This window comes from Pelodiscus sinensis, chromosome 3 (assembly GCF_049634645.1).
Source record: "Pelodiscus sinensis isolate JC-2024 chromosome 3, ASM4963464v1, whole genome shotgun sequence".
NCBI classification, from domain to species: Eukaryota; Metazoa; Chordata; order Testudines; family Trionychidae; genus Pelodiscus; species Pelodiscus sinensis.
The window spans coordinates 175,666,013-175,681,254 of NC_134713.1; the positions used below are offsets into that span (position 1 = coordinate 175,666,013).

General features: G+C 40.8%; 1 protein-coding gene across 7 annotated transcripts in view; it reads left to right on the forward strand.

Annotated features, from left to right (window-relative positions):
- Window positions 1-15,242, forward strand: part of EML6 (EMAP like 6) — a 207,679-nt gene that overhangs the window by 51,358 nt on the left and 141,079 nt on the right. For all 7 annotated transcript variants that reach the window (XR_012902987.1, XM_075925487.1, XM_075925491.1 and 4 more), the window contains 3 exons: window positions 6,453-6,551; window positions 8,543-8,611; window positions 12,638-12,823. Coding sequence is in view for 6 of the 7 variants with exons in the window: in XM_075925487.1 (XP_075781602.1) it covers window positions 6,453-6,551; window positions 8,543-8,611; window positions 12,638-12,823 (354 nt within the window). In the remaining variant the exon portion in view is untranslated. The remainder of the gene's footprint in view (window positions 1-6,452; window positions 6,552-8,542; window positions 8,612-12,637; window positions 12,824-15,242) is intronic.

The following is a 15,242-nucleotide window of genomic DNA, read 5'->3' on the forward strand; positions in this document are numbered from 1 at the left end:
CTTTTGTTATCAGATTATTTTTTTGGCCTGGGTGATTTACAAAAGTTTAATGAAAAGAGCTGTCAATTTGCATATAGAAGAAGGTGGGTTTTATTGATAGCTAAATGTTTTGCATTTTTCATCTTCAGAATTGTTTCATAGCAACTGTAAAATCAATGAAGGAACAATTTACTTGTATCAGGAACTATTACTCCCATATTGCAAGCTAAAGTCAGTAGCCTTCTCAAAAGTGCTGGGATCGACTTCTTATGGAATAGCCTGCAGATTCAGTGCTCACATTTTTACATATTTAACATAGTTCAAACATGCATAGAGTTACCACCCATCTGGGTTTTACTTTGACAGTCTAGTTTTTGGCTTCTCTATATGGGTGCCATTTAGAGTTGCCAGATGCAGTAGAAATGGGGACCTGGCAGTGTATGGTCAGATATAGTGATTAGACACCAAAAGTCCATTTACTGGGGGAAGGTGGGGTCATTAACCTGCTTCAGCCTTTGCTCAATCAACGTTGTCTCCTACCTCCAGGCAGGCTCCTGTCAGGCTACAGCTGCTCCCATCCCACACCTGCAGTAGAGGGAGCCCAGTTTGGGGAGGAGAAGGAAGGGAGGTGGAGACAATTGAGCAAGTGTTTGGAGCAGGGCTTTGGGGGAAATAGATGGAGCAGGAGCAGGGTCTGGGAGGAAGGGACAAGTATGGAGCTATGAGTAAGGGGCAGAGTAGGGAGTCATGGGGGAAAGGAAAGGGTAAGAGCAGGAGTTTGGGGGAAGAGGCAGGGAAGCGGGTAGGGTCTCAGGGATCTGATTACCAGGGCCGGCCCACACCATTTTGGCACCTGAGGCGGAGAGCTCATATCACGCCCCCATGTCCGCTTGCTTGGGCCAAAACTTTGAAAGGTCTCAATTCTGTCTTCTTCCTGTTCTACACCTCTCATGATACTGCTCTGCTACCTACCCCAATAAAGGAGAACTAACAACTTAAAATGCCCTGTTCAAAAATGTTAAGTAACACTTAACTTTCAAATGCCTGAACAGCAAATGTAACTTTTCTTGTCTGTATAGTAAACACTGGCATTTTTATTTGTTTGAATAATCAAAGTGGTGCTTTCCTTGCCTTCTTGGTTGCAAAGATTTGAACTGCTTCCTGAAGGTCCATAATCTGGCCCAGCTCATGATCTATTGAGATAGTTGCAAGGCCGACCAGCCCCTCCTGTGTCATTGTAGAGCGTAGATGTGTTTTTATTAACTTCAGCTTGGAGAAGCTGCGTTCTTCACTGGCAACTGTTACAGGAAGTTGTAGAAGTATGCGCAGAGCATCAAAAGCATTTGGAAAGAGGGTGGTCATCTTATTTTTGCACATATATTCCAGCATAGCCTTTGGAGTTGATCCTGCTGAAATGTATCTTGAAAGGGCTTTCAATTCATCACCTAAATCACTCACATCAATATCGCACATGCCATCATGTATCAACACTGTCTCTAGTGCCCTGCATTGCTCGTGTAGGTCGTCTTCAGGTATAGTGAGGAGTTTTGGAATACAGGCAGTCCCTGGGTTACGTACAAGATAGGGACTGTAGGTTTGTTCTTAAGTTGAATTTGTATGTAAGTCGGAACTGGTACATATTGTAGGGGAAACTCTAGCCAAACATTTCTCCAGAGCTTAGTTTTATTCTCCCACACCTCACTTCTCTCAGTCCTTTATTCTCAAGCTGAGGTGTCTGCTGAGAAAAGCCGCTCTGCATCTCCCTGGTCTGCTGGGCGGGGGGCGCTAGCTTCGCGTCTCCCTGGTCTGCTGGGGGGAAGCAGCTAGTGCGGGGTTGCCTCACCCCATTTGTAAGTAGGGATCCAATGTAAGTCGGATCCATGTAACTCGGGGACTGCCTGTATCATACAACATCCCAAATATACTGCTGTGTTCCTTGAGCTGCATGAAACGTTCTTCAACTGACTGTATTGCACAATCTAGCACCTGGTTAAAGAATTCAACTTTGAATTGTTGTTTTGGGTCTCTTATGGGATTATCCTGTGCCTCGTAATCAAAACATCTTCTTCTTCAGGGACTCTTGTATTCTTAAATGGGTGGGAAAATAGCTTCAGTGTGAAGTTCTTCTGCCAACTTCTGTGCACTCTTCAGAACGTTTTGAAATCCCTCATCTGACCAGTAAGACAGTGGGTATGACTTTGCTTTTCCAGTTGTTCCATTGCTCTGGATATATCAAGGTCAACATCTTGGAGTCTCTTGCTTACAACATTTATTTCAAATAGCATGTCATGCCACAACAGAAATTTGAAGTTATGTATGTTTTCTGGTGATTCCATTTCCCTCTGCCACTGTTCTCCCACAAACAGTTCCTGTCATAGCATTATCCTCCATAGTCACAACTATGGCATCATCTTTCTTCCCAATTTGGTGTTTGATAGGCTTTATCGCTTCCACTTGACTTTCCCATCGTGTGGCACTCAGTGGTTTCAGTGTCAGAGAGGATGTTCCTAGATATTGCTTCAAAATTTGCCATCAATAAGTTGATGCAGAGAAAAATACATAGATGCTCTGAATTACATTAAAAAATTCAGCAGCCTCACTAGAAGCTGATGCTGCATCGCTGACCACCAAGTTCAATGAATGAGAACTGCATGGGACAAAAAAAGCTCGAGGGTTTAACTCTTGGATCTGTGTCTGCACTCCTCTGTTCTTTCCTCTCATGTTGGCACCACTATCATAGCCCTGACCTCAATTCCCGTATCTTCCAGCTTTTTAAGAAGCACATTTGTCATACCAGCTCCTGTAGTATCATCAATGTCAATTAATTCTAGAAAATGCTCTCTGACAGTCATCATTGCAGGGATATTTTCACTAGATTCTGTTGTTGTTACAAAATGCACCATTAAAGTAATTTGTTCTGTATGACTGATGTCACATGTGATGTCCAGAATAACAGAGTAATATCTTGCTCACTTCAGATCTGCCACAATCTTCTGTACGACTTTTGTTCAGACGGCCGCTTTCCTGTGTCTAGTGCGGAGATCGTGGACATTGGAGGCCTCCCCCCAAACCTCAATGAAGTCCATGATCTCCGCACTAGACCAGGAAAGCACCCGCCTTTTGCGGTCCCCGGCAGGCTCCTGGGAGCTGCCAGCCTGCTCCTGAGGTGCGGTGGAGGGCTGGGTGCCAGTGGGTTGCTGGCTCATGCTGGGCCAGGTGTACGGACTGCTGGCTCTGTGCTGGCAGGCTTGGAGCTGGCTCAGGCACTGTGGCCAGAATCTACCCCTTTAAGGGCTCTGGGGCTGGGGAGGAGCAGAAGAGTTTTCCTGGTTTGGCCCAGAGTGGCCACCAGGGTACCCTGGGAAGGGCTGGAGGCCCCCTATTTCGAAATAAGCATCTACACAGCACTTATTTCGAGTTAGTTATTTCGAATTTGGCATTATTCCTTGTGGAATGAGGTTTACCAAATTCAAAATAAGCGCTCCGCTATTTCGAATTAATTTTTAAATAGCGGTTTGGCTGTGTAGACGCTAGGAAAGTTATTTGTAAATATCGGCGGTTATTTCAAAATAACTTTGCTGTGTAGACATACCCTAAGGGTACGTCTAGACTACATGCCTCTGGCGACAGAGGCATGTAGATTAGGCTACCCGGCATAGGAAAATGAAGCGGCGATTTAAATAATTGCTGCTTCATTTAAATTTAAATGGCTGCCGTGCTGAGCCGATCAGCTGTTTGTCGGCTCAGCGCGGTAGTCTGGATGTTCCGCGGTCGACATCAAAGGCATTGTTGACCTCCCAGGTAAACCTCATCCCAGGAGGTATACCTGGAAGGTCGACAAATGTCTTTGATGTCGACTGCGGAGCATCCAGACTACCGTGCTGAGCTGACAAACAGCTGATCGGCTCAGCATGGCAGCCATTTAAATTTAAATGAAGCGGCGATTATTTAAATCGCCGCTTCATTTTCCTATTCTGGGTAGCCTAATCTACATGCCTCTGTCACCAGAGGCATGTAGTCTAGATGTACCCTAAGAGAATAAAGATGTTAAAACCGAGTTCAATTTCTGTGCCACAATTTTATATCAGCAGCTGGAGTTTTGACTCTGCTGTTAATAAAGCATATATAGTATGCACAGTCCAAATTTACACCCCTTTCTGCTAATAACAGAAGATACTAATATAAATTTCTAGTAAGATAACACTAACATAAATTTCTTAAATTAAAATACTGTTTCTCCCCAAATTGCATGTTCCTAGGCTTTTCCTGTAGACCTGCTTTATCACAGAGTTTTATACCCTCTTCAGTGAAGAGAAACTTCAATTCCATTTATCTTGCTTGTGATTTCATTCTTCTTAGCCTATGTACAATACGCCAATTTGGTCTGCTGTTTGCATCATTTGCTTCCCTGGCTTCAGCCAGGTACTGACTGGAAATGTGACCTGACTGCTGATCCATGGCCCCCAGGATTTAATTGAATCCACCTATTGAACTGTGTAGTGATTCAGCATCATTTCATATTGATACTCTTTCAACACACACACACACACACACACACACACACACACACACACACACGAAAAATGACAATAAAGTTAGATTTACTTTTTTGCAGGTTCATTTCTTTGCATAAACCAGGGAAAATATAAATGCATTTTGCAGCCAGCATAGGAAAATAATCCTTGTTATTTACCAGAACACAGCTAATGATTTGTACCAGTCTGTTGCTTTGGGCATGCATTATTTCCTGTACCAGAGATAAAAATGATGTGTCACATCCCAAAAAGCCAAAGGTAGAAATACATGTCAGTTGTTGTTAAATAAATAAATAAATAATAACTATAAAGAATGTGGATGTATTTTGTTTACGTTTTTTAAATCCATTAATTTCTTTCATTTTCTGGGATTTATAGCTGGGAAGAAAACAGGACTAGATGGGTCTGAGTGAGATTCACATGGTCACCTCGCACAAGGCCTATAAGACATTTAGTATTAAGTTATAGCAATATGAGGTTTTATTAACTTTGCCTCATTCCCCTCCATGACACAATATGCCCTTTAATGGGGACATGGAGGATAATTCCTGGGTCGGTGTTCTTTGATTATCTAGGGACGGAGAGGATAGCCAAGCGTAGAGGCACCTGACCTTGTATTCCTGCAAATCCGTGGGAGTTGGTGCCTTTTTTCCCTTCTTTCTGCTTAGTGTGGCAGTACTGGTGATATCAACAGTGGAAGATCTTAAGAAAATAGTATTTTGTATACAAGGTACTTGTTACTAATAGAGACAGGTTACTTAAGCAGATGAACCACTGGTGTTATACAACAGAGCAATTTCTATATTCTTGTATCTTCAGAAGGACCTGTGAAATTAGGCAAAATTTGAAAAGACTTAGAATGCTAGTTTACATCTTAAACATCTTTTCCTCATCCTGTTTGTTTATAGTCGTAGCCTAGAAAAAAGGGATGTTTACTTTGTTTTGTTTCTTAGAAAAGAGAAGTTAATTTACTTTTATTAGGCCTTTAAAATAGTTATGCATTCTTTTGAAAAACAAAATTTAAAATTAAAGGGTAAACTATAGAAATCATTTTTAAAGTTATAAATAACTTCCAGAAAAGTCTTTAAAAATGAGCAACATAGACATAATGAAATGTAGTGGTGTAGGTGGTGGAACAGGAGGGGGTTTTTTTTATCACCCATTTACTTTTAATAACAGGTCAACAAAATGTGAATACCAGATTGTTCTGTGAGGCTATGTCTAGACTTTAGGCTCCTTACGGAAGAAGGTTTTCCAGAAGAGATCTTCCAAAAAAACTTCTGAAAGAGAGCATCCACACTGCCAAAGCACATCGAAAAAGTGATCTGCTTTTTCGGAAGAGAGCGTCCAGACAGAATGGACGCTATCTTGCATGGAAGCTGTGATTAGTATAGGTGGAATGGCCACCAGGGCACCTGTGCTTTTTCCTCTTTCCTCTTCTTTGGAAAGAACTCCCTCTTCCCCGTCCACACATGCCTTTTTCCAAAAGAGCTCTTTAGGAAAAAGGCTTCTTCCTCATAGAAAGAGGTTTACCAATGTCAGAAAAACCCCTCTGTTCTTTCGATTTTCTTTCAACAGAACGCTATTGCAGTGTGGATATAATTGAAGTTTTTTTGAAAAAATGGCTGTTTTTCTGAAAAAACTCTGTAGTGTACACATACCCTTACTGAAGCAAGTGCTTCAGATCTTCTCATGAATTTAAGCCATGTATGATACATTAAAAAGGCGAGTAACTAATGTCAATCTTGTGGAAAAGACTAGCATTTTCAGCATGTCCTAATAGTAAACAAATATTTAACATGGATATCTTGATGGAAACTTTAGCAATGTAGTTTTATTTTGAGTCATATTTGGAGAAATCTTTCTGTACGCATTATATGTTGAATTGAAAGATTTGTGGGGGCTGATCTTCCATTAACTAGATTTTTTTCCCCCTAGCGTTTAGCCTCAGTAGGACTGGATGCCAAAAATACAGTATGTGTTTGGGATTGGAAGAAAGGAAAACTACTAGCAACAGCTACTGGCCATTCAGATAGGGTAAGCATATTAAGCGATTATCTGAATTTTATCTGGGGCACTTCTGTAACATTTTTGTTTCCATTTTATATTGTTTTTTCATTAGGTTAGTCCACAGCAAAGTTAATCAAGTGGACCTGAGTGGAGAATATTGTGCAAAATTAGGGACTCTGAAAGCATTATCGCCACCACTTAGTCCCCCCTCTATGCACACAAATAAATGCATATATGTGTGTTGATTAAGATAAATTCATCTTTTCACTGTACATATATTTTTACTATGCATGGTAAATCTGTGAATATTTCACGATAGAATATACAGAAGTAGTGGCAGCAGAGCAAAACAATACATTACAAGATGGGCGTAGGTGTCTGTACTATGTGAGTTGGGTGAATTCAGTGCTTCACTCTGGTGTACCATATTTTTAACATCAAGATTAATTTTTTATTCATTTTTCAAAATTATTCGTTTATGGTACAATGCATCTCCTACTGATACAAAAAACAGGACTATGCAGCACTTTAAAGACTAACAAGATGGTTTATTAGGTGATGAGCTTTCGTGGGCCAGACCTACTTCCTCAGATCAAATAGTGGAAGAAAATTGTCACAACCATATTGTTATATATGGTTGTGACAATTTTCTTCCACTATTTGATCTGAGGAAGTGGGTCTGGCCCACGAAAGCTCATCACCTAATAAACCATCTTGTTAGTCTTTAAAGTGCTACATAGTCCTGTTTTTTGTTTCAGCTACACCAGACTAACACGGCTACATTTCTATCTCCTACTGATGTCTGTGTAAGTTTTGCTATTGACTTCAAAGGGTGCTGTTTCAGGCTCTGTTTCTTTTAGCCATGAATAAAGCGCTAAAAGGTTTAGCCCTTCGGGTCCTCTAATTTGGTCCTAGATTCTGGTTGTTGAATATTTTGTTCCAGTGTGGGGGTCATAAGACATTGCTGCAGTCTTTCATTTACATATTTTAAAAAGCATAATATTTAGAAAATACTTCAAAATCACAACTTTTTATAAAGATTTACAGTTTATACTTTAGGTGTTGTTTAATATACTACATGACTGGGTGCATATTTAAGATAATTATTTATTAGCAGGCTGGTGTAGCTAATGTGTTTTGAATCAAAACACAGAAATTAGACAAGGGGTGTGTGTGAAATGTTGATTGTTAATTTGGTTCCGGTACCTCTGAGGTTTGAATATCACTGGTCTACATTTTTTAAAATAAACTAATGGTTTGGGTGCCTCATTTTTTGGGTACTCAAATTGAGATACCATAAAAGGGCCTGAATTTCGGAGGTTGGCTGCTCAGTGTTTTCTGAAAATCAGGCCCCTGTAATGTGTCTGAAGATGCACATCCAAAAACTGAGGCATTCTTGAAAGTACAAACTATTATTTTCTATCATGCAGTATTTTCTCAGGGATCTGATTGTGCAGTGATTACTTAGACTATGTTCTCATTGACCTCAACAACAGTTTGTTCTGAGTTAAAACATGTGGGATCTAGTCCTTAATTCTGAAATATATTTTTGTTGTATTATAGATAAAAATGTATATTGCTGTGTTAAAAAGGTGGCATATTGGGTTAATATCGCCTAATATGCCTTTTTCAATAGGTAATGAGTAAAGATGAGTAATAGCCTCTCATCTTAACTTTTTGGGGATATTAGCTCACATCACACAACTTGTACTTTATTTTCCTCAGTTCAAGAGTGTCTTGGGACTAGAATATCTTGGTTGTTGTAAGTTATGAATACAGTCTGCTGGTAAAACTGTGTGCAGAAGCCTGCAAGCACATGTCTGCATGAACCCTCTGCCTCGCTATACTTATACTTGTCATTCACATAAAACAGCATTATATTAACCTAAAGACTGTGCTGTTAATTTAATCAAATACTGAATGATGGAACTGTATTTAAAAGTGTGCAAATGCAAATTAAATGTGTCAGCTTCAAGTGGTTTATAATTCAAAGGAGCAGCTTCATATATTTTTAACAGATTTTTGATATTTCCTGGGATCCATATCAACCAAACAGAATGGTTAGCTGTGGAGTAAAACATATAAAGGTAAATTGGTTTTGTTGCTTTTATATTTTATTTGTTAACGTTTTTTTTAAATAATCTGACACCTTGAATTACTTGCAATCTTTCTTTCAGTAAGTGGTTTTCCTGCCACCTCAAAAGCCTGTGAACTCTATCTAGATTTCTAGGTTTGCAACCAATTAAAAAATGTGAAGTGATTGCAGTTCAGAACAACTTAACAAGTAAAGTATAAAGAATATTTAATGTCTTAATATTTACCAATACAGGTTGAATGTATCCTCAGGCTCAGACTAGAACTGAACCAGAGAATTTGCCGAACCACAGAAAGTCAATATTGCCTAGCAGCATTACTAACACTTCCATTGTTTACTGGGGTCTTAGAAAACATTTAGGGATAAATTAGAGCTAAATAATGACACAGAATGCTGAGAGCCAAGACAGATGGCTATAAACAATTTTTATGGGATTGCAGGAAACTTGGCCACACCCATGATAAGTGGACATCCAGTTAATTAAAATCATGCCGGACCATGGATGTTGCTGGACCAGAGAGTGCCTGACCAAAGAGGTTCAGCTGTACTCACTTCCAGTTCTGGCTTCTGTCCTTTCTGTTCAATCAAACTGCTCACTAAGGGTATGTCTACACTAGCCCCCTAGTCTGAACTAGGGAGGCTAATGTAGGCATTCGAACTTGCAAATGAAGTTTGCATGTTCCCAGGCGCCGCCATTTTTAAATGCCCCGTAGTTCGAACTACCTGCCCATGGCTACACGCGGCACGGACTAGGTAGTTCGAATTAAAGCTCCTAATTCGAACTACCGTTAAACCTACTTGCAGGAGGAATAACGGTAGTTTGAATTAGGAGCTTTAATTCGAACTACCTAGTCCATGCCGTGTGTAGCTGCGAGCAGGTAGTTCGAACTACGGGGCATTTAAAAATAGCGGTGCCCGGGAACATGCAAATGAAGCCCGGGATATTTAAATCCCGGGCTTCATTTTCAAGTTCGAATGCCTACATTAGCCACCCTAGTTTGAACTAGGGTGGCAGTGTAGACATACCCAAAGATCTTTAGTTATCTCTCCCTGGTTAAGTCTCATTGAAAAGCTATGGAAGGATTGATGGAGCCTTGCTTCACTCATTGAAGCTAAGAAAATTGCACTGAAAATTGCAAAACCATGAATACTTTATGATTACCCATTCTGAAGCACCTGACATTGGCCACAGTCAAAAGGCAGGGTTCTAGGTTTAGACAGACAATTAGTCTGACCCAGTATGACTAGTCATATGAATGAAACAGGGACCTTAACTGTTCAGGCACAGTCTGCACAGAGATTACAGAGAAGGCATGAGGGAAGTCATTCCGTGCTACTGGGCATCCTCTGCAGGTTGGGGAGCCATATTTCTTTAAAGCTCCTTGGTTTTCCACTTCATTTTGGGGCCCAGCCTCCTACCTTTTCTGTACCTTTGACCTCATGAAAATGAGGAAAGAAACTGAGTTCTCCTCAGTATTTGTTTTGTCCATACACTTTTGCACAAGAGGCAAGCTCATAGAACTAAATACATATTTATAAATTTCTTTACTGCTACCTTATTTTATTGTCTAGTATTTTCCTATAATTAGGGGTGGGAAAACTTTGAACAGAAGTTTCAGGAAACGTGCTAATCTCTCAGTGTATGTCTAGTCTACATGCCTCTGTCGGCAGAGGCATGTAGTCTAAACATGTACATTAGGCTACCCAATATAGTCAATGAAGCGGGGATTTAAATAATCCCCGCTTCATTAAAATAAACATGGCCACTGGGCTGTGCCGATAATCAGCTGATCTGGTACAGAGTGGCAGTCTAGACGCGGATCTGTCGTCTGAGGAAGCCTTTGCTGACTGATCCTGTAAACCTCTTTTCACAAGGCATCAGGGATCGTTCGGCAAAGGCTTCCTCAGATGACAGATCCGCGTCTAGACTGCCACTCTGTGCCAGATCAGCTGATCGTCGGCACAGCGCAGCGGCCATGTTTTATTTTAATGAAGCGGGATTATTTAAATCCCCGCTTCATTGACTATGTCGGGTAGCCTAATCTACATGACTCTGTTGGCAGAGGCATGTAGTCTAGACATACCTTCATTGCTGAAAAGTTTGAACCCCTAAATTGGCACTCCTTTCAAAGCCATGGGGTTGTTTTGGCATTAGTTATGCCATTTTCTGTGTTCTGCAAGCAGTTTCTCAAAATCTGGATGCTGGATTCTCATTAAAAGATGTACAAACGGTAGTTCATACTGTTTCTGCATCTTAAGGTTAGAAGTGTGGGATCACTGCTTGAGGTAGATTCAATAAATAGTTTTTCCAGCAATATACTATTGGGTAATTCCTCTGCACTATAGAATCAAGATTAGTATTGTACTCTGAGCTTTTCTCTATTCAAGCAACCCAAAATATTTCTAAAGTGTACTGCAACTGAGCTCTTTGATGAGTGGCTAGGCTGAGTCTCAAAGCCAGAACTGCAAAAATCCATGTTTCTCAAAGCCTATGTGCAATTTCAGATAAGTCTCATTGACTAAGAGTACGAGTGATAGACAGGTAACATGCCTCCTTTGTGTTAAAGTTTAATACAAATTTCAGCCTGCTGCTTCATTCCAGTATGCATTTTGTTGTTGTGTCTGGATCAATACGGGATGGAGGCTGCATGGGATATGTCATCGCCTACTGAATTTTTTAGCTAAACTGTTGTTAGTGGGGCTACAGTTATGAATTCTAGTGAGTCCTAAAATAGGTATCATTTGCTGCTTTCCCTTTCTCCCTCTACAGCCAACCAAAAAGTGGGAGCGGGGGGGGGGGGGGGGGAGACGGCGGGGAGGGATATAGCGTTCCCTGACTTTGAATGCTGTGTAAAACATATTCTTCTTCCACACCTGTTATTAGGCCTATGATAAAAAGATATGGAAATTAGAGATGGGCCCCAAACTAAAATCCTTAATTCAAACACTTTCAACACTAAGAAAGTTCACACCATGATTTTAATTTTGTTATAAATGTCCAAAACACGTTGTTAATTTGTCTCAGATTACAATCTAATGGCTATAAAAGGCTCATCATTTTCTCTCTTATGACTTCTTATCTGCACACATTACTGTTGGGCCATATTCTGAGGCTTCGTCTACACTTCAGGCTTCTTGCGCAAGAACTTTTTGCGCAATAGTTCTTGCGGAAAAAGTTCTTGCGCAAGAGTGCATCCACACTGCTATGTGCAAGAGCGTCCATGGCAGTGTGGATGCTCTCTTGTGCAAGAAAGCTCGGATGGCCATTTTAGCCTGTTGCCCGTCCACACATGCCTTTTTGCACAAGAGCTCTTGTGCAAAAAGGCTTATTCCTTGTGGGGAGAGGAATAACTCTTGTGCAAAAAGCCTTGTGTTCTTACACTTTACTGTGGTTTTTCTTGTGCAAGAACGAGCTTGTAGTGTGGACGCTCTGCAAGTTTTTGCACAAAAATGGCTGTTTTTGAGCAAAAACTCTGCAGTGTAGACATAGCCTGAGAGTCTTACTTGATCCTCTTTCAGGCAAACTTGATGGGGTTTTTACATGAATAAGTACTAAGAGAACTCCCCAGGACTTGGTGTTTGGTTTTATTTACTTTTTTATTTCTACAGTCGATAATTATGTATGGAGCTCTGCAAATAAATAAAACGAGTCTCTTGTTTAAGAAGATTCCATTCTATTACATAGTATGCATGAAAAGATGACAATCGAAGTGAGGATGAGGTTATTAGAAGAATGAGGGTAATAATAATAAAACACCATGACTTATTTTTTAGTTTCAACATTTTTTTCAAAAATGTAAACTACCAAATTGTGTATATGATCACCAGATCTACTATGGTAATTTTCCATTCTTTATAAGTTATTAGAAGCATGATAAAGCAGTCAGTTAAAAGATTGGAGCCATATAAATGTCTTGCTCAGTTATTGAATACAGAGATAAGCGTAAAAATTGCAAACTGATGTCGCAACCAAAATTGCTGCAGAGACTTCTCTTCATGTATCATTTACATTTCATAGTTTTGGACGTTGTGTGGCAATGCGCTGACAGCAAAAAGAGGAATATTTGGGAAAACAGGAGATCTCCAAACTATCCTTTGCTTAGCATGTGCAAAAGAAGATGTCACGTACTCTGGTGCTTTAAATGGAGACATCTATGTTTGGAAAGGGCTAAACTTAGTCCGCACAATACAAGGAGCTCATAGTGTAAGTTGTGTTTTTAAAGTTAACTAATTTAAAATTAATTTTGTTCACTGAATTGAAGAACTGTAATGGATCTGTGATATTTCAAAAGAATTTGTGCCCAATAATAACAGAACGTACAGTGTAAACTAAGACTTTATTAATTGTTCACTTTATACTCTGATTATGTAGGTATTAAAATATTAGCTACAGTATCTTGTTCTGCTGAATGAAATGCTGCTAATGTTATTTGTCTGTTTATAGTTTTGACACTGACTTCACTAAACATACTTAAACGTAAGGTATCATCTTGACAGATTTTAAAGTGGCTTCAGTTCTGAATAGACTAATTGTCTAAATATAGATTCTAATCTGCTAGACATTTTAAAAATAGGATTTCCCCCTAGAATTCCCAATATATCGTACCAAGATTTTTCATAAAAATGAGATTTTTAGTATGACAAGCATTTTATGTATGTTGTCAGTTACAAAGGCGATAGAAACATGAACAGATCTGCTTTATAGAGTAGTTCCTGTTCGGGTTGCTCATATAATATGGAAATGATTTTTAAAAACTCCTATTAAATACTAAAAATATAATCTGAAGCAAACAAAAATCTTATTCCATTCTGTGTAGATGAACACTGGAGTTACGAAAATGGGAGAGACATATTTTGCTATTGTAAATGTTTATTTCATATTCCTAATCATTCAACTTTAGTGCCTTAATTAGATTGCATATGTTTATGTTACCTTTTGTTCTCAAGATAAAGGCAGACCACCCTTCTAACTTTTTGGCCTCAATACATTTGAAATTGCTAGAAACAACTGTACTGAATACTGTAGGAGCTAGCAGTGTTCTACTGTGTTTCTCTAACTATGTGCATAGAAACTGTTTCCTTTAAGCAGTGTTATAAACACCCTGAGCAGCTCTTGTAGCGTATTTCTGGACCCTTGATAGAAGCAACAGTTTCTATATACAGTTGTTGCCGAGTAGTTATGAGCCAAAGAAAAATACAACTTCCCTGACATTGTATGAAGGATCACAGTACAGGCAGTCCCCGATCGGGGTTTGCTGCCCGTCTCCCTTGTCTGCTGAAGACAAGCAGACCAGGGAGATGGGGAGCAAAGCCGTGGAGCACGCGGGCAGCAGGACAGCCGCAGCGCGCCTGGGCTGTCCCGCTGCCCCCGTGCTCCGCGGCTTTGCTCTGGATGCCTGTGGTACCGCTCTGGGCGCTACTGGACCAACCCGGCAGCACCCCAACTGCTCTGCCCCAGGCGTCCTGATTCAGCCACTGCCTGTCAGTTTCAGCAGCGGCTGAATCAGGATGCCTGGGGCAGAGCAGCTGGGGTGCTGCTGGGTTGGTCCAGTAGCGCCGAGGAGCGGCGCTACTGGAGCAACCCAGCAGCACCCCAGCTGCTCTGCCCCAGGCGTCCCCAAGTCAGCTGCTGCTGAAACTGACCAGCGCTGACTACAGGAAGCCCGAGGCAGAGTTGCTCTGCCTCGGGCTTCCTGTAGTCAGCCGCTGGTCAGTTTTAGCAGCGGCTGAATCTGGATGCCAGTTCCGACTTACATACAGATTCAACTTAAGAACAAACCTACAGTCCCTATCTTGTACGTAACCTGGGGACTGCCTGTAATAATTCAAAAACAGAGTTCCATCATGGAATGGGCTACCCAAATATGTCAAGAGAATCTGCTTCAATGCAGAAATTACCCCTCCTCTGACAACACATCCCTAGTTGTTGCATCTAATGAAGTGGGTCTTTGCCCGCGAAAGCTTATGCTCCAGCACTTCAGTTAGTCTATAAGGTGCCACAGGACTCCTCGCCGCTTTTGCAGATTCAGACTAACACGGCTACCCCTCTGATACTTGACATCCCTAGTTGTCACCCATCACCCAACACTGGAATCCATACAGGGATATTATCAGAGAACTACAGCCTGTACTTTATGGGGACCCATCCTGAAAGAAATCTTTCCTGACCACCTCTTTTGACCTTCATATAACCTCCCAATATCTCCAACCATGTCATCACATACAAGCACCTCACAGAGCAGTGTACACCTACTCAGAGTGGCACCACACCTTACTAGATACAAAACTTGCAGACATATCTCCTACTAATACAATGATAAAAAAGATCCCACAACACACCTTTCCAGATCCATTGGTCATACACATTGGCTGTGTCTACACTGCACCCCTTTTCCGGAAAAGGGATGCAGATGAGACAAGTCGGAATTGCAAATGAAGCAGGGGATTTAAATATCCCCCGCTTCATTTGTATAAACATGGCTGCCACTTTTTTCCGGCTCGGGGCTTTGCCAGAGAAAAGCGCCAGTCTAGACGGGATCTTTCGGAAAATAAAGCCTTTTCCGAAAGGTCCCTTATTCCTGATTTTAAGAGTTAAAAATCACCTAGAAAAGTTAGATGCTTGC